At 55.2% G+C, this 17382-nt stretch overlaps 6 protein-coding genes across 6 annotated transcripts; 4 read left to right on the top strand and 2 right to left on the bottom strand.

Moving 5' to 3' along the window:
* Positions 1–168: 168 nt before the first annotated feature.
* CMQ_4801 (uncharacterized protein) lies at positions 169–2249 on the bottom strand (the record flags this gene model as incomplete). The annotated part of the gene is made up of 2 exons (XM_014312957.1): positions 169–1262; positions 1748–2249. The coding sequence occupies 2 exons, from the start codon at positions 2247–2249 to the stop codon at positions 169–171; spliced, it is 1596 nt and encodes a 531-aa protein (XP_014168432.1).
* Positions 2250–3274: 1025 nt separating this feature from the next.
* CMQ_4502 (aaa family ATPase) lies at positions 3275–7049 on the top strand (the record flags this gene model as incomplete). The annotated part of the gene is made up of 6 exons (XM_014312658.1): positions 3275–3565; positions 3635–4520; positions 4918–5331; positions 5409–5735; positions 5796–5951; positions 6010–7049. 6 exons carry the CDS (start codon positions 3275–3277, stop codon positions 7047–7049), a joined length of 3114 nt encoding a protein of 1037 aa, XP_014168133.1.
* A 462-nt stretch (positions 7050–7511) lies between these two features.
* Positions 7512–8142, bottom strand: CMQ_4812 (40S ribosomal protein s22; the record flags this gene model as incomplete). Its single annotated transcript, XM_014312968.1, has 2 exons — positions 7512–7771; positions 8010–8142. The coding sequence occupies 2 exons, from the start codon at positions 8140–8142 to the stop codon at positions 7512–7514; spliced, it is 393 nt and encodes a 130-aa protein (XP_014168443.1).
* Positions 8143–8825: 683 nt separating this feature from the next.
* Positions 8826–9522, top strand: CMQ_4480 (40S ribosomal protein s12; the record flags this gene model as incomplete). Its single annotated transcript, XM_014312636.1, has 3 exons — positions 8826–8828; positions 9013–9328; positions 9398–9522. 3 exons carry the CDS (start codon positions 8826–8828, stop codon positions 9520–9522), a joined length of 444 nt encoding a protein of 147 aa, XP_014168111.1.
* Positions 9523–10212: 690 nt separating this feature from the next.
* CMQ_4370 (uncharacterized protein) lies at positions 10213–13799 on the top strand (the record flags this gene model as incomplete). Its single annotated transcript, XM_014312526.1, has 5 exons — positions 10213–10256; positions 10314–10423; positions 10485–10882; positions 11009–11345; positions 11440–13799. 5 exons carry the CDS (start codon positions 10213–10215, stop codon positions 13797–13799), a joined length of 3249 nt encoding a protein of 1082 aa, XP_014168001.1.
* Positions 13800–14441: 642 nt separating this feature from the next.
* Positions 14442–17035, top strand: CMQ_4746 (heat shock protein; the record flags this gene model as incomplete). Its single annotated transcript, XM_014312902.1, has 4 exons — positions 14442–14636; positions 14721–15731; positions 15786–15936; positions 15999–17035. The coding sequence occupies 4 exons, from the start codon at positions 14442–14444 to the stop codon at positions 17033–17035; spliced, it is 2394 nt and encodes a 797-aa protein (XP_014168377.1).
* Positions 17036–17382: the final 347 nt, after the last annotated feature.

Raw genomic sequence — 17382 nt, 5'->3', positions numbered from 1 at the left:
ATCAGGGGCTACCGAGTGATGCCATTGTGGGCAATAGTTGATATTCGTGATGACTAAGCATATTATTTGTACCTTCGATGCCAATATGTCCAGTCATCCTCAAGTAAAAGAGCAACATACCGCTTTCAGAATGCAATGAACCCTTACTGCAGTTGTCGAGAAGACGGTCTAAAACATTGCCTTCTTTTCAACGCCGTCTTCTGTGACCCCGTCTAGCTCCCTTCTTAGCCTTTCCAACTTGTAGGACACTTGAGCTCCAGAAATTGTATCGAGAGGCAGTATAAGGCTTTCTGTTTCACCGCCATCCTTCTTGCCCTCCCCTTCCTCCTCCTCAAAGCCCATACGCACGACCGCTGTCGGCCACGGGCTTGTCACCAGCACTTTTAACACCGCATTTAGGTCCTTCTCTGCAGTCAGACCCAGGATGTCCCCCAGCAGCTCGAGAAGCGGTTCCTCGTACTCATCCCGCTCGTAGAAGCTGATGCCATCAATGACGCAGAACAGCGTGATGTCCGCCGGTAGCATTCGCACCAACCACGCAAAGAGGGCCCGCAGCTGGTCGAGGCTGGCTCCATGTATCTGCTCGGGGGCGAGACCGGGTGGCAGCAGGTCGATGCCGACTTCGAATTGATAGTCGCACAGCAACTGCGCTATAAGGCTGCGCATCATCTTTATTAGTGTCTGTGTGCGTGTTCCGGGGCCGTACTGGGTCAGGCATCCGAAATCCTCGTTGTCGTCCGAGTCTGAGCAGAAGTCCGAGTCCGCGCCCCAGTCAGACATATGCGAGTCATTCGAGGAGTTGTCGTTCCAGTCCGACAGTTTACCTCCGCCCTGATGCAGACCACAGAACCAGACGATACACAGAAAGTGTTTGCGGTAGCGGAACGCCTGAACGATTGTGCTGCAGAAGAGAGACAGAGCTGAAGTATGCATGGGACTGTGGACAAGATTTCCGTGCACGAGCAGCTTCGTAGAATGCGCTGCGACGACCCAGTCTTGGAACGTGTGATGCATCTCCAACTGCTCCGTCTGGGAGCGGTCAGAACTGCTGAGAAACGGACCCCGTGACTCGATGTGATCCATATCAGCTGTGTCGAGGTCGTCAATGTCGAGCTGCTCCCATAGAGTCTGCTGGTCGGTGGAGAACAGACACGGAGGGGGAGCCCATGCTGACTGCTGCACGGCTGGCGAGACACTACGGAGCATCGTGTTTTGCATTTCCAGTTCCGCGTTGCGTCTTTCCAAGGTCACCACTTGTGCATCTGCGTTTCGTGTTAGCATTAGCAGCCGATGAAGGGAGAAATCGAAACACGACATGCCTCTTTATTTCCTGTGCTTGTCCCCAAGTAAATCAAGCACGCAACGTAGGCTCCCGTTTACATCGGTCAGATCGTCTCTGATCTGGACGACCTGGACAGCTAGATCCTCCTGTCCAATCAAGATAAGCTGTTGGATATTCTGTGTCTGAAGTGAGACTATCGAATATGTCAGTATGATTGACCAGACAGAGGGATAACAATACGTAAAACTGCATACATTGCTGGAAGTTCCGGAGATGAAACTTAACCGCCTGCACCATGAGACTTTTACCGTCCCCCGTGATGTCCTGGAGGCTTTGTCGCAGAAGTCCCTCGTAATTCTTGCCTTGTGTGATCGCTTGAATCCCCCGGACAACTGCCAGCTTTCGTGAGAACTAATAAATTACCACAAGATAGTAGGATAGACGACGAATGAATTGACCACGTACAACTGTGCTTCGTAAAGAAGCCAATACCCCTTTCCACGGCGACGAGAACATGGGCTATCAGGACGATGGCTTTGTTTGTAATGTCTTGCTCCCCCTCAAAAGTCGCGAGAAACAACTCGACATCGGAAAATATGTCCTCTAGTCCTTCTAGTCCCTGTAACACCTCTTTACGCCTCTCCGCTCCGGTTTTCACCGCCTCGATGATGATATTCACGGCAGCGAAGACTGGAGTAGCGATATCTGGCTTGGGCGAAACCGCAACAGCCACACTCACGACTTCAATCACGTTATCTGCGAGCCATCGCCAAGTCTGCTGAAGGTGACCTCTGACTCCAGTCTTGTCAACGTAATGGTCACGAGCAGCCACAAGCTTTTCGTATACCGTCTCCCATTTTTCGGCCTCTCGAATGTCGTATTGCTGATTGCGCTCCGGATTTGTAACATTAGGCATGGTCTTGAACACCGTCATGGCTGGCACAAATATCATTTTCCAGAACTCCATCGCACCGACGGCAGTGCACTGAGCAACTGGCTGTCCATCTCCGGTAGTTGCGGCAGTGGCTGCAACGGAAGCTCCTGGTTGTGCAGCGAAATCAGGGGCTTGTGACTATTGGCCATTGCATTGCGAGAGGCTCTCAAACCGAGCATGATACTTTGGGAGGCTATTGCGGGCGAAGTCGATGACCAGAGAATGATCTGGCAAGGCTAAATCAAGAGGGTCATTCTTTTCAGACATCTGGCTGGATCACTGGACTTCGACTGCGGTCTAGGCTACGTCAACGTCGCTTCAAAGTGCAGGCAGAAGTGTAAGCTATATATACTTTGATACTACAAGTGCCTTTCTACACAAAACGCATAATATGCATCGGATTGATAGTTTCGAAGTCGGGGTTTCAAGCCCTCTTCCTCGGTTAGTTTGCTGACGGCCATCTTGAGCAGGTTGCACACCTTTCCGTGAGAGAATGCTGCATGGGGGCGAAGGCTCGTCTCAAGATGTATCACCTGCAGAGCTCCGAGGGTGCACCCTTGTAAGCAATCCTACGTTGGCAACAGAGCATAAACGCCCGGGTAGTTCTAGAGATAGCGATGTTCACCTCTTATTGGCGACGGACTCGACGGCCTCCCCCAAGCGGCCTGTCTGGTCGAACAAAGACGGCACGTTGTGTCCAATAGGGCCTGCAGTTCATTCAGCTTACAATGGCAACCCAATAATCATGTCCGTTGACCGAATGTGCCAAATAGGAGGCTCTGCATTTGCACGAGAATTCATCTGCACAAGACGAAGCGTCTAAAGCTCGATTCTTACTGGTGCGATAGAGCGACGTCTGAAGTGTGTCGCCTGAAAGCTCTCCTATATAACCTGCCCAAGCTCTCATATTCATCTTAGTACATATTGCAAGCCGACTCCAGTCTTTAGATAACCCACGTTTCCCTTCTTCTGCAGGTTGAACTCGGTTCGGCACCAACTATTGGCGTTGTTTACTACAACCACAGTTTTGTCTCGTCCAAAGTCACGATAGCACTAGAATGGCAGACAAAAATTTGGCCGGCACGGCTGTACAGCCTGGAATCGAACGAACCACTATTGACGCAGAGCTTTCTGTGTCAGATGCCATTCATAAAGGTGCAGAAGTGGGCTTGGTTGACCCAGCAGAGCTTCCGGTTGCCATCCAAAAGGATAGCGACGGAGAGGGGCATGAAGACGGCCACGACAGGGCAGAGCTAGTTTCCAGCAAGGGCAAGGATGGAACCCAGGATCACGGGCTCGATGACAGAATGCTAGAAATGCGGCTGAGAGACGGCCTCGAAAGCGATATTGTCAAAATAGGCGATTAAGCAGAGGACTGTACCTCGCGTATGGGCCGCATTTATGCTGAAACCAGACAGCAAATCGAGTTGCGCGAAATGGGGATAATTTTGCGCAATAATGGCAGAAAGCCGCATACAGAAGGCAAAAAGGACGACAAAGACACTCTTAAAGACGACGGGCCCCAGGTTGAAGAGGACGACACGTTTCGGACGGAGGGAGATGCCGGCTTGCCGCCAGCCAAACCCGGCTTTTATCGGGTCATTTGGAAATACTTCAGTACGCTGTGCATGAAAACCGACAGCAACTCGTTTGCTATCGACGTCCTGGAAGGAGAGCCAATTCTGGCCATGGAGCCGCCCTTCGTGCCGCCCGCGAAGAAGACGGCCAACAGCCAGGTTCTGAGGGCGTTGCAGACCAAGGACTCCTCAATTCCAGGAAAGGCGCCCCTGCCAGAACGCATCCGCTTCCACTCAAAGCAGCTTGCCGGTATCATAGACATGCTTTATCCTGGTTCAGAAGCGATCCAATACGATACCATTCTGCTCCGCCCGTATAGGATTCTCGTCTACCTTGATGAACCATTGCGAGCTTGGCACCGTATGCTGCAGTCCAAGTTCGGCAGACAAGCCAAGACCCTTTCTTGTGCTCGTAGAGCAGAAGAGGGTGGTGCAACTGAAGCTTCTATTGCACACAATGAGACAAGTGACGGCAACAAGGACAACGCCAAAAAGCCGCCATCGACCGAGAGCGATGATGTCGATGAACGGGACAGAGATGAGATGATGATGATGGACCTAGAAGACAGCGCCACTTCATTCGCTGCACTCCGCCACTTGGAAGTACTCATTGAATTTATGGATACGGATATTGCTCAGAAAATTAGCTATCTCAAAAGCGCCGACTGTCAACACGTCACGTTCTCTGATATCTGGTATCTCTTCGAGCCAGGCAGCCTTGTCATTGGTAACAACGGCAAGCAGGCATATCGCGTTCTATATGTACGCATGCCAGCATACAAGCCCCCCCATTATTTGCAAAATAAATTGCACTTGCCATCGTGGGATAGAGAAGATAGCGCCATCATGCTGTCGTCCGTTTATGTGGATTTTGACGGAAAGTTCCTAGGCCCTGTCAGAAAATGGAGGTATATCGACTATTTTGAAGGCGAGAAAGACGTGACCTCTCTCGAAGTATACCCCATTCGTTTTCATAAATCTCGGATCCAGGCGGCTACAATAGGCGAGCTTAGTCCAGGAAGTGAAGGCGAGGCTACACTGCCGGCGGACCAAAAAAAATATCTGGTCTGATCTTGTGAGACGGGGAGAGACGTTCCTCAGACACGCCAACGCCCCAATTTCAGGATTCCATCCCCTGTACTATTCCGGACCAACGATTACGGCGATGGGTGAGGTTGAAAGCCAGGTCGTTGTCGACTTCGAAGCCGCCTTCACCGTTGACGATCACGCCATGTCAGATTGGCGACCGAAGGTCGTGTCAATTGTCGGAGACGTCATGTTAGCACCTGAAGATGAGTTCTCGCAACAGCGCACCCGTCTCGAGGTAGAAAATATCGCCGATGACCTATTGGTGGATTGGCGCAGACAACATGCCTACATGAAGTACGTGCTCGCTAAATCTGGTATGGAACTGCTATCTGTGGCTATCTTCCCGCGGCCAATAGACAAGACGGACCCGAGTAAGGGCCTGACAGAAGAAGATATGGCCATCATGTCGTATCGCGTGTTTGGATTTGTTTTGCGAAACCGCAAATGGGGTGTGTTCAAGGCTTCACGGCTCCTTTGCAAACATAATTTTCGTGTCCTGGCTAACATTGCCGTCAACCACCATCAGCGCAACTGGACCTCATGTATTTGAACGAGAAACTCCCGTCCAAGTTCGGAAACGGGGATAAATCTTGTCACGATAACGACATAGCGTCAAATACATTCGATCGGCTGGTCCTACCAAATGGGCACGCCGACATCATCCTCGGCCTTGTGGACCAACACTTTCGCAACAAGCAGTTGGCAGGTAACAGAGGAAATTACACCGATATCGTTCGGGGCAAGGGCAATGGCTTGATAATATTGCTTCACGGAGCACCTGGCGTTGGCAAAACAACTACAGCTGAGGGAGTTGCGGAAAAGTTCAATAAGCCTTTGTTCCAGATTACCTGCGGTAAGTCGTCCTTCCACGCCTGACCATAGCCTTGGCTAATTTGTGTTTTTTGGGTTGGAGGCGATCTGGGTACAACTGCAAAGGATGTGGAAAAGGCGCTAGATATGAACTTTGCCTTGGCTAGTCGCTGGGGATGCGTCTTGCTGCTGGACGAAGCAGACGTCTTCCTTGCGCACAGAACCAAGGAAGATTTCGTACGAAACGGCTTTGTTGCGGGTAAGTTGTTCCTGGCCTTGACTTTTATCATCATTGTGACTGCTAACAGGCACAATAGTATTTCTACGTGTGCTGGAGTATTATTCTGGCATCCTATTCCTCACGACGAACCGGGTAGGCGACTTTGACGAGGCCTTCGCCTCTAGGATTCACATCAGCCTTTATTACCCTGAGCTCGATCTTCAGAAGACCAACCAGGTATTCATTCTAAACCTGGAGCTCGTCCGCGCCCGCTTTGCCGCCAGAGACCGCATTATCGAGTCAGATGACGTAGAGATTGGCAGCTTTATACGCCAGTATTGGGACGACAACCCATTTGAACGCTTGAACGGCCGACAGATACGCAACGCTTGCCAAACGGCCGTGGCACTCGCCGAATATGATGCCAACGGAAAATGCCCTATGGTTGCCGCCGACCTCAATCAGCCAGTCAAGCTGAAAGTGTTGCATTTTAAAAAGGTCGCCGACGCATACCTTGAGTTTTCCCGCTACGTGCGAGACATTTACGGAACGCATGCCGCGCGACGCACCAAAGAGGCTGGGCTGAGGGCTATGTGGGTAGACAACAAGGGGAATGTGGTTGGCAACATCGGGCCCAAGGGATCCAAGAGGACGCGGTACCAGCGGGCGGCTATGGGGAAAGAGCCCGTGCAGCAATTCCCACCGCATGGCTCATACAACCCAAATCCATATTATCAACAGCAGCAACAGCAACAGCAACAGCAACAGCACCAGCAGCGCCCTCAATATCTACGGCCGCAAACCTGGGCCGACCACGGCCAGAACAAGGGACACCAGGGTCCAGTAACGCAGCAGATGCCGGACAGTATGGGCCTCCACAGCCACAGCTGTATCATGGCCCTGGTACGGCTCAAAATTATGCTACCGGTTCCTATCTCGGCGACGAAAGCGGAGGCGGGCACCCGCAGCAACAAGCAAGTAACAATGCGCCAGTCCAGCGGCCTATTCCGCTGCGACAGCCAGGGCAACAGCGGTCTGCTGGGGAATATGACCAGTCTGGTGGTGGTGCTGGATATATGTATAAAGATGATACCGGGTCGGAATTTCGTGAGGCGCCGTATTAGGGGACGGAGATAAGTGACAGAAACCTACCATCAATAATATACGGCTTTAAAGTCTGTAGATCTCTTGTGGTTTCTACTCGTTGCTACTTCCACTCATGCCGGCCATCCTAGCAGACTATCAAGCCTGGCGGAAACAAAGCACCAGTACCAAAATCCAAGGCACCAGGTTGAACGTCTCCACACGTCTAGTCACATCATAGCACATTCACAACGCCTGTATCAGAATGTACGGAGTAGCTTATGTCTTACTTGGGATTGACTTGCGCCAGTCTTTAGACTTTTGATTGTCAAAGAAATACAATTCATTGGTATTGTAGCGCTGCATGCGCAGGACACCCGAAAAAACAGCGAGGAGTAATCATCATCCTTTTCCATCTGCTTTATTGTCTCGTAGTCTTGGTCATCCTTTTCCAGTCCCAAACGCCGAGAATGCCGCAGTCCATCCCTTCCCATCCCGCCGGTCACATTGCTTTCTCTAGTAGAAGAAGCCAATGATCTTGCCGGACACGTGCTTTCTCCGGGCCTCCTCGTGGTCCATAATACCAGCAGACGTGGTCAGGATGATGTAACCGAACTGACGGGCAGGCAGCAGCTTGACGACCCACTTCTCCAGGTCCGACAGGCGCACGTTGTAGCGGGGGGAGATGACAGCGGTCTTGTTCAGGCGGCCGTTCAGCTGGACGACGATCTTGCCAGACCGGTGGTCGTCGACCTCCTCGAATTCGCCAATGTAGCCTAGACAATGAAATGTCAGTATGTATGTAGCGTAGGGTTAAACGTATAGACGTCATGTAAATATGCCAATAACAGCTCCGAGAAACGTGTAAGCCCTCGCAAATCAATCTATCGGCAACTTAAAAGACTAGTGTCGTGGGTATTGAAACCGTCGTCCAGTTATCATGCCGAACATAGTGTTCGTTTCGTTGGAGAGCATTGGCATACAACATGACGAGGGGAACCCGGATCAACGTACCGTGCTTCTGCATGACGCTCAGGAACTTGATGATGACCTTGGAGCTCGGGCGGATCAAGACCTGGCGCTTGCCGGCCTTCTCGGCGTTGTTGATGCTCTTAAGAGCATCGTGGAGGACAGATGTGCGAACCATTTTGGCTAGTGGTTCAGGATGATGATCTTTTCAATCCAGTTAGTCTCGAGGCTCAAGAGCATGGAGAGTGCCCTTCGATGGAAAAGAAAGAAGGGTTCTGCCTGCTCAGTGCTGAAGGAGAGCAGCGTATCAAAGCCGTTCAGGGAACAAAATTGATTGCTGTCTCCGGCCTCCGCGTCGAGACGCTTGTCGTTTCCTTCATGATTGCTTTTATGCGCTCACGGCGGAAAGATTGTCACTCCCCCCTTATTTCTTTTCCCACGTCGGGCACAGCCTAATAGACCATGTTGTGTGGAGGATGAAACCTACCTGAATTGATGATGCGATGGTGCCGGTTGGGTGCGTGAAGGAAATGAAGCTTAGTTCTTACTTTTTCCTACACCCAATTTTATTACCGGCGTTTTTTTCTCGTGCGAGGAAACCTACCGGATAAAACTTGCCCCATGCGCCGCACACACAAAATGTCGTGTGGACCCTAACCTAAGTGGGTTGTAATTGGTGAATTATTATATTATGTCAGCGACAACCCGCAAAAAGTGGCTCACACAAAATGTTCACTACTAAGAGATCCACCACTTTTTTTTGTGAAAAACCACACCTTCATGAATCCCATCTCTATCAATCTATAAATCTACAACTCTTCGAGGATCGCCCCGACAGCTTTTTGACAAAATAACAGCAAAATGGTGAGACTCCGAATTTGCCGCTTTCCTCTCAATCTCGACCCCCAGTGGTTCGGCCGCGCAGAATGGACATTGAAATAGAGGGGGGAAGCTTGCGGCGCATGCGGCGAACCACTGGGGCGAGGGGACGAAGCAATCGAACGAGACAACGTCGGGAAACAGGCTTGCTGACTTGTGGAACTCATAGTCGGACGTAGAAGATAACCAGCCCGAAGTTCAGGAGGAGGTTGAGGTGTCCGCGGACGCCGCCTCCAAGGGCCAGATGTCGGTCCTGGACGCCCTCAAGGGTGTTCTTCGCCTGGCCCTCATCCACGATGGCCTTGCCCGTGGTCTTCGTGAGGCCTCGAAGGCGCTCGACCGCCGCCAGGCACACATGTGTGTCCTGAACGAGGCTTGCGAGGAGGACGCGTATAAGAAGCTCGTCATCGCTCTGTGCTCCGAGCACAAGATCCCCTTGATCAAGGTCCCCGACGGCAAGCAGCTCGGCGAGTGGGCTGGTCTCTGTACGTTTCTATACCATATCTTACCCAGCCTGATCTCCTACTCAGCAGCGACTAACATGTTTGTGTCAGGCGTTCTCGACCGCGAGGGTAACGCCCGCAAGGTCGTCAACTGCTCTTGCGTCGTCGTCAAGGACTGGGGTGAGGAGTCGCAGGAGCGGTCTATCCTCCTGAACTACTTCCAGACCGAGCAATAAACGCTACGGAAGCTGGAAACGGGAAGCTAGATGGAGAAAATAGAAAATCTATATCATCAAACGGGCTTTGAATGAAAGTCTCCCCCCTGTCGAATCAGGGATGAGAGGACCGGTGGGGTACTGGATACCAGGTAGACAAAATGTCAACTGTATTGAGTGTCTTCTCTGATTTTCGGACAAGCTAAAGTCTGCATTGCCTGAGATGTCTCGTGCCATTTCTCGTTCGTAGCAGGAGCGGAGAAATCATTCCATATTTGAATTGAGCCCCACGTGAAATAAAACCATTCTTGCAAGGTCCGCGACTAACAGGCGAAAACACTAGCAAAGCACAGTCACGTGAGTCCGAGTCTCCCCGGATTAGGAACCCGTGCACGGACCGGATAATCGCTCAACAACTTTTCAGCCGTCGCCGTTACCAGTAGGCAGGATCTTTCCCCCTCTGCAGAACACGACAAACGACGCGTTCTCGTTATTGTTCCCGACCATTCGGCTTCTTCCTACCGGCCTTTCTCACTTTGCTTTGGCCGAGTCTGATTGGAGGGTCCGCACAGGTACTCTGTCTGCAATCTCCGAGCCACCGAGAGACGTGCAGCCGTGATTCCTGTCTCGTCAGCGTGTCTACCATCATCTGATGGGCATCCCTATCATTTAAACCTTTCCTATTTCCATCCTCGCGCCGCCGGGTTGGCGATGGCGACCAAACCTCTGTCTCCCGCGGAGGCGGAGCTTGTCAGGTACGTGACGACATTCTTCAGTTCACATCGCACTCATTGACCACGCGTGCTTTGCAGCTCCCTGACGGAGGACGACATTCCCACGAAATTGCGATGCGCCATTTGCAGCAAACTGGCCGTGAATGCGTACAAGCTCCCATGCTGTGAACAGCTGATCGACGAGACCTGTAAGTAGACGCGATACGCGATATGCGAAAGCAGTACAATGGTAGCTAACCTGGCGTATAGGCCATGACACTCTGCCGTCGACTTGTCCTGTCTGCGAGCACACGCCGCTTTCCGCAGCGGACTGCAACCCGAATAAGGTGATGCGGTCGACGATTCGTGTCTTTATCAAGACCGAGCTCAGGAAGCGGGAAACGAGCCGCGCCAAGCAATCGAAAGACACGCCACCGGCGACGGCCGTGCCTGTGGAGGCCAAGGAAAGCACACAGTCTTCTGGGACGGTGGGGGTGGCTGCAGTCTTGGCTGGGGAGTCTCAGGAGGTGGAGGCATCCTCAAATATAGTTGATAACGCCGTTCAAGCGGAAAACTCTCAGATGCAGGAGGTGGTCGTTGCGGAGCCAACAGAGGATGCCTCGATTAAGCACGACAACGCCAGCAGTTCTGGGGCAGCTGACAAGATTGTTCGTAATCCTCATTCTTTGTGTGATGCTTTGGCACCTACGGCGTACCCATCCGAGCCGAAAGGCTGTTCCTTGCGTTCTTTGCGTTCTTTGCTAACATGCCGTAATAATCGTCACGCTGTTAAGGCAACAGAAATTATGGAAGGGATTGCAGATGTCGAACCTGCCGTTTCCCAGGTCGATGGAGTGGTTGGAGCCGACTCCAACACCGACCCAGCAGCAGCCACCAGCAGCCAAGAGGTGGCTGAAACGGCCGAGGCGACCGAGCTGTCCGTGCCGCAGGGCGAAAAAAGTGCCACAACCAGCAGCAACGCGAATGGCGGTGGAGGCTTTGATGGAAGCACGACAGCCGAAAACTTTGCTGGCATGAATGCGAACTTCACTGGGGACTTTAGCCAGATGCAGATGATGATGGCCATGCAAAACGGGATGATGCCAGCCGGCTTCGGCTTTCCTATGATGGGTAAGTTTGCGCGGAGGACAAACGCATGACCCCAACGTTTTTTATTTTATTTTTATTTTAGGAAAGCAAAATCTGACAGACGGTACTGTTTTAGGCATGCCTGGCATGGGCATGGATCCCGCAATGCAGGGCATGTACATGAATGGCGGATTCGGGGCGCAAGGCATGGGCATAAACGGCATGAACGGCATGAACGGCTTGAACAACATGAACATGATGGATGGCGGGTTTGGCGGCTCAGGGTCCAATAACTGGAACGGGCAACAGTCATGGCAAATGGCCCAAGATAATTTCAATCATCAAAATGCTGCTGGTATGGGCACCGGTGATTTTGGGTCGTATAACACAAGTTTCCAAGCAGGATACAATCAACCAGGTAACTTCCAACAGAACCAGTTCAATCAGTTCCGTGGGTTCGGACGCGGACGCGGCCGTGGTCGGGGGTTCTACAACGGATATGGCCGTGGCGGCTTCGTCAACAACATGGGCTATGGACCGAACGCGAACTTTCCGGTCCAGGGCCAAGGGTTTGGACCTCAGCAGTCGATGTATGGCGACGGTAGCGGCAACGCGGTGAACGGCGAAGAAGCCGGCAACAACATGACGGGCGAAGACGACAGCGCGATGCCAGCGAGCAACGATGGCCACGACAGCAGCAACGGCAACCATGATGCAGCCGGTAACAATGCTGATCCGGTGGAACGCAGCACAAGTCAGGCGCCTTCTCAACCAGCCGCCGAAGGTTCGGAGTCGGAGGCGGTGGATTTGCGTGCACGAATCCCCGTGTTCGAGTCTGGTGATCGTAGTCGTCTACAAAACGGCGACCGCTCTGACGGAGGACCGGGTTCTGGGCCACAGGCCTTCCCGTTCAGCCCGATGCAGATACGAACGCACGTTGAAGGCAGTAACGGGCCGGCAGCAGCAGCCAGCGTCCCTGACATTCCTTTGAATGCACCGTCAGGCCCTCGCGCGATGCGTCAAGGGCTTCCTAACACTAGTACTCTTCACCTGCGCGCACGTGGGTATAATATTGACGACGGCAGCCGGACGGTCAACGCGGTCACAGGCGGCTCGGGCAATAACAGCCCAGCGGTTGAGCAAAAGAGCCAGAGAGAGTCCCGCAGTAATTCGGTCAGCTCGAAGCGGCGGGACTACGGCCGTTATAGAGAGCGCAGTCGGGATGCGAGCAAGAGCGGTGGTGGAAGCCACAGCCGAGACTATGGCCAAGACCGGGACAGAGACCGGGAGGCAGAAGCAGACGTTGGTCAAGGCGAAGATGGCAGCCACAAAGAGCGGCCAGCGGTGGATGAAGTTAGCGAGGAAAAGCCGGGCGCGGATGGGGAACGAGGCCGCGGCCGTTCTGAATCTCGCAGCAGCCGCAGCCGAAGCCGCAGCCGAGACGGCCAGACAGACGATGCCAAGCACAAGCGGAACTACTCTGAAGTTTCAGCAGCAGATGTGCAGCAAGAAGCGGCACCGCAGCGACGTGGCCGTCAGCGAGGCAGAAGACGGCGTGGACGCAGAGGAGGCGACAAGAAGGCAGATGAGCCACCAGCACCTGCACGACTAGACGACGGACACGGGCGCACAGGACGATCGCGGTCGGCGTCGCCGCCACGGGACGATCTCAGACGGCCTGGCAGTCGTGGACACCGAAGCCGCAGGGATCGCGAGAAGGAGAGAGAGCGGGAAAGAGAGCGGGATGATTACCGGCGACGATCGCACAGGGACGACGAACACGATCGGGAGCGGGAGCGAGATAGGGACCGAGAACGCGACCGTGAGCATCGGGACCGCGATTGGGATCGGGATCGGGAGCGAGACCGAGACCGCGACCGCGACCGGGATGATGATCGAAGCCGTAACAAGGAGAGAGCTCGCGATCGGGATCGAGAGCGGGATCGAGAGCGAGAGCGGGAACGGGAACGGGAACGAGACCGTGGGCGTGATCGTGACCGGGAACGGGACCGGGAGCGTGACCGGAACCGAGATCGAGACAGAGACCGCAGTCACGGACGCGACCGTGATCGAGAGAGAGCGAGAGATGGAAACGGGCAAGGAGCAGGACCTGGAAGCAGCTCGCAGGCGGCTCCCAATGGTCCTAAAGGGGCTGCAGGGCCATCTGGGGCGGCGGCTGGAAAGGGCAGCCTGGACCCGTATGCGGCCGAGCGTGAGCGGCGGATGCGCGAGCGGATGGTGGCAGAAAAGCAGAAGATTGCCGGGATATCAACCCTCGCAGGATCGAAGCGCGGTCGCGACGACTTTGAAGAGGGTGGTGGCCAAAACGGCAGTGGAGGCGGCGGTGGAGGTGGCGGTGGAGGTGGCGGTGGAGGAGGAGGAGGTGGAGGTCGACGAAGCCGGCGCAGAGGCCGTAGAGGCGAAGCAATTGCTACGGAAGACGCCGGACAAAGGCTTCGACGCAGCGAGGCTGAGCGAGACGGTGGTCAGAGATAGGACGAGGATGAAGCCCGGTTTCTCGTTCCTTTCTCTCTTTTGTATTGACGTTGATTAATGTGTGGAGGGGGGAGGGGTTGGAAGGACAATCTGGACAGGGAGGGGCAGAGAGCAGTGTTGCTCTGATGTTGCATCGAGTAGTATTTAGAGGTCATAAGATATCTTCCACACCACAACTCCAAGACTCAGCTTCTTCCAAGATGCTCTGACAGCGACCGTTTTGAGCCGCGTCTGAAACGGAGAGGGCGAAACGGTTGAGCGACCAATGACAACGCGCCATCCGGCCAAGAGGCCCCGCTCCTTCTCCGTTGACGACTGGCAATGGATTGGGCGGGAAAGGCGGGGTTGCCTGATGTCGACTGAGCTGACGGTCAGCTGGCGACGGGTCTTTTTTGGAAAAGGCCCCCCGGCTTCCCAGACGGGAATCCCCCCCCATCCCTCCTTGTTGTTGCGTGTAAAGCTCTCACCTCGCGGTCGACCCCCTTACACAGTGCAGTGCAGCTCTCCTCCATCCTATTCGCGCTCTGGACGCTTTCCATCATTCGTGCTTCCTCCTATTCCGGCCGAAGCTCGCCTGCGACGCCCCATGTCCATTTCTTATCAGTCTCCCTCGCTCACCGTCGTCCACGCCAACATCTTATCATGCGGCCGCCCGAGGCGTTTGCACGCCGCCGTTCTGTCGCTGCGGCTGTTGATGCCGACCTCTCCGTGCACATGGCCGGCGACAGTGGCAGCGGCAGCACAGCGCCGGCGATGACCTATTTCCTGGCAGCCGAAGACGAGATCGACGCGGCCGTCGAGAGCTCCTGTGGGGCCGGATTCCACCTTCGCGAGCTGGTGAAGTGTAACCAACAGCAGCAGCAGCAACAGCAGCAGCCGCAGCGGCACCAGCACCAGCACCAACACCAGCAGCTTCTACAGATCGCGTCGAGCCAACCGCAGCCGTCTCAGCACCGCAGAGTGGAGGCCACGACGGTGGAAGTGGAAGCTGCTGCAGTCGTGGCATCGAGCTCCACACCGCTCAGTCGGGACGACGGCCACGTCAGACGCGAGGACCACGAAGACGACAGCCGCCCTGCTCCTGTCGATGTTCCGAGCATCAGCCATCGTCCCCGCACACCAGCTGCGACCAGACACGATCTCAACCTTGACCACGACCGTGATCTGGTCCGGTCCATCTGTTCTCCCTCGCTCTCGCGGCCCAGCACGCCAAGCCTGTTTGGCACGCCGGGCCCGGCCTCGCTGTCGGCCCTGAGCAGCCCGTCGTCCCGGCACAACTCGCTGGCGAGCTCGTTTCTGGACGACAGCGAGCCAGACCCGGTCGTGCTGCCCGAAGGCGGAGAACACGGCCGGTTTGGCAGTTTTGACGGCAGCCATCACCACATCCACCAGATCGCGGCCAGCAGTCCGCCGTCCCTCGCCGCCTCCGCCCTCTCGATCGCGACGGCCGACGATAGCCGGATGATGGACAGCGGCAGCGCGCCGCAGCTGATCATGCCCAGCATCCAGATGCCCAGCCGGCGACCCTTTACGGCCACCGGCCGGCAGCTCGGCCGGCTCAAGGTGCTCATCGCCGGTGACACTGGCCTCGGCAAGACGTCGCTCATCAAGGCCATCGTGCAGTCGTGCCAGCACATTGTACACGTCGACCACATCGCTCCGGCGAGTACCGTCGGCCGTCGTCGATCGGCCCCGGCCAGCCGACCTGCCCTGGGACACGCACACACGCACCGTCGGCCGTCCCGGTTTTCACCGCCCGACCAGTCCACCGGCAAGATCACCGAGATCTATGCGAGCACCAAGCCGTACCCGGCCTGGTGGAGCGAGCTGGACGACAGCCGGGCCCCAACCAAGAGGAAGAGCCTCGGCGACAACGTGCTCGACCGCAACATCTGCTTTGTCGACACGCCAGGCTACAGCGGCCAGACATCCGTATGTATCGCTTCTTCGACGACCCTGTCTCTGTGCTGTGCTGACGTTTGACAGGTCATGGACGCTATCACACCGGTGGTGCAGTACGTAGAGTCGTTCTTGCACCGGCTGCGTTCGAACGCGCTGAGCGATGCCGACCTCGTCAGTCTCTTGACGGGTGATGGAGGGCTGTCGATCGACGTGGTCTTCTATCTCGTTTCCGGAGGTCGGTTCTCTTGCGTCTCCTGCGATCGTCTACCAAAGCTGACACATCTGCCGGACATTTAGATCTGAAGCCGGCCGACATTGAATATCTGCGACTGCTCGCACCACTGACCAACATCATCCCTCTGCTGGCACGGGCAGACACGATCGCGTCCGAGACCGAAGTCGCGTGGGCCAAGGAGCGGATGGCCAAGCAGCTTCTGGAAGCCAACATACAGCCGTTTGCCTTTGCAGCGCCGGCAACGGCCTTGGTTTTGCCCTATGCCATATCGAGCACGCCGGGCGTCGACCTCGACACGATGGACGCGAGCCTTCTGATGAGCCCCGACTACGTCCAGCCGCTGGTGCCGACCGAGTTGGCTCAGCTGGTCGACCGCGTCTTCTGCCCGGACGGCGCCTCTCGTCTGCGCCATGCGGCTGCCCGCAAGTCCGTCCAGTGGAGGAAGTGCGGGCTTGATGCGGACGCGGGCAGCTCGTTGCTGTTGTCGTCGCCGTCGTCGCCGCCGGTGCCGTCACGGCCCCAGCACCTCTACCGGCCCCTGAACCTGAACCTGAGCCTGGCCCGGATGGCCGACCACACGCAGCGGGAAGAGCGGCTGGCCCAGATCCGGCTGGCCACCTGGGCCGCCGAGCTGCAGCGCCACCTGGACAGCGAGCGGGCCCGGTTCGAGAACCTGGCCCGGAACGAACGTGCCGTCTGGCTGACGGAGCGACTGAGCGAGTGCGTTCAGGATGGAAGCCTGGTGGCTGTGGCTGCCGATCACCGCAGCCGAAGCCAAAGCCAAGGCCATGGGCTGAAGCGACACGATACCCGCACGCATCACGGCTACCGCGCCGACCTCTTTGGCCAGAACAAGAAGAAGAGCCGACGGCCGTGGTCGACGAGGTCCGTGTCGGCATCACTCTGCCACGAAGACCCGCTCGGCCTGCTCGAGGTCACGGCAGGCCTGAGGGCCCGCGGCTGGCTCGTTCTCGAAGTCCTCGGCAGCCTGAGCATGCTCGGCGGCATGGCGCTGTGGGTGGCCCGGTACAACTACCACCTGCAGCTGTACGGCTGGGTCGTCGACGAATGGGCCAAGTTCTGGGGCGGGGGCCGTTGAGGCGTTTGTCGCTTTCCGTCTATTCTTCGTTTGCTTCCTTCTGGACCACCAACGCATGTCCTCTTCCTCCTTTTTTCTGAATACCACGCTCAAACACATACGACCAGTTTCACCATAATCACTTACTTCATTCATATTCAAGGGTCTCGTCGGGCGTTGTGGAATCGGGAATCATTCTTCCCTCTTATAGATATGCCACTATAATTACAGCCAAGATTAATGCACTTTTAGTGGACGTTTGCCTCAGGCGCGCTAAGCTGTAATTGTTCGTATTTTTTCCGTATTCACTCCGTCCTTCGTATCTTACTCGACCTATCAATGTCGATCTTTCCGTTTCCTACATCGTT

The sequence above is a fragment of the Grosmannia clavigera genome (genome assembly GCF_000143105.1).
Source record: "Grosmannia clavigera kw1407 unplaced genomic scaffold GCSC_97, whole genome shotgun sequence".
NCBI lineage: Eukaryota > Fungi > Ascomycota > Sordariomycetes > Ophiostomatales > Ophiostomataceae > Leptographium > Leptographium clavigerum.
Note: the sequence above shows the minus strand (reverse complement) of the source record. Positions and strands in the feature narration are given on the sequence as shown.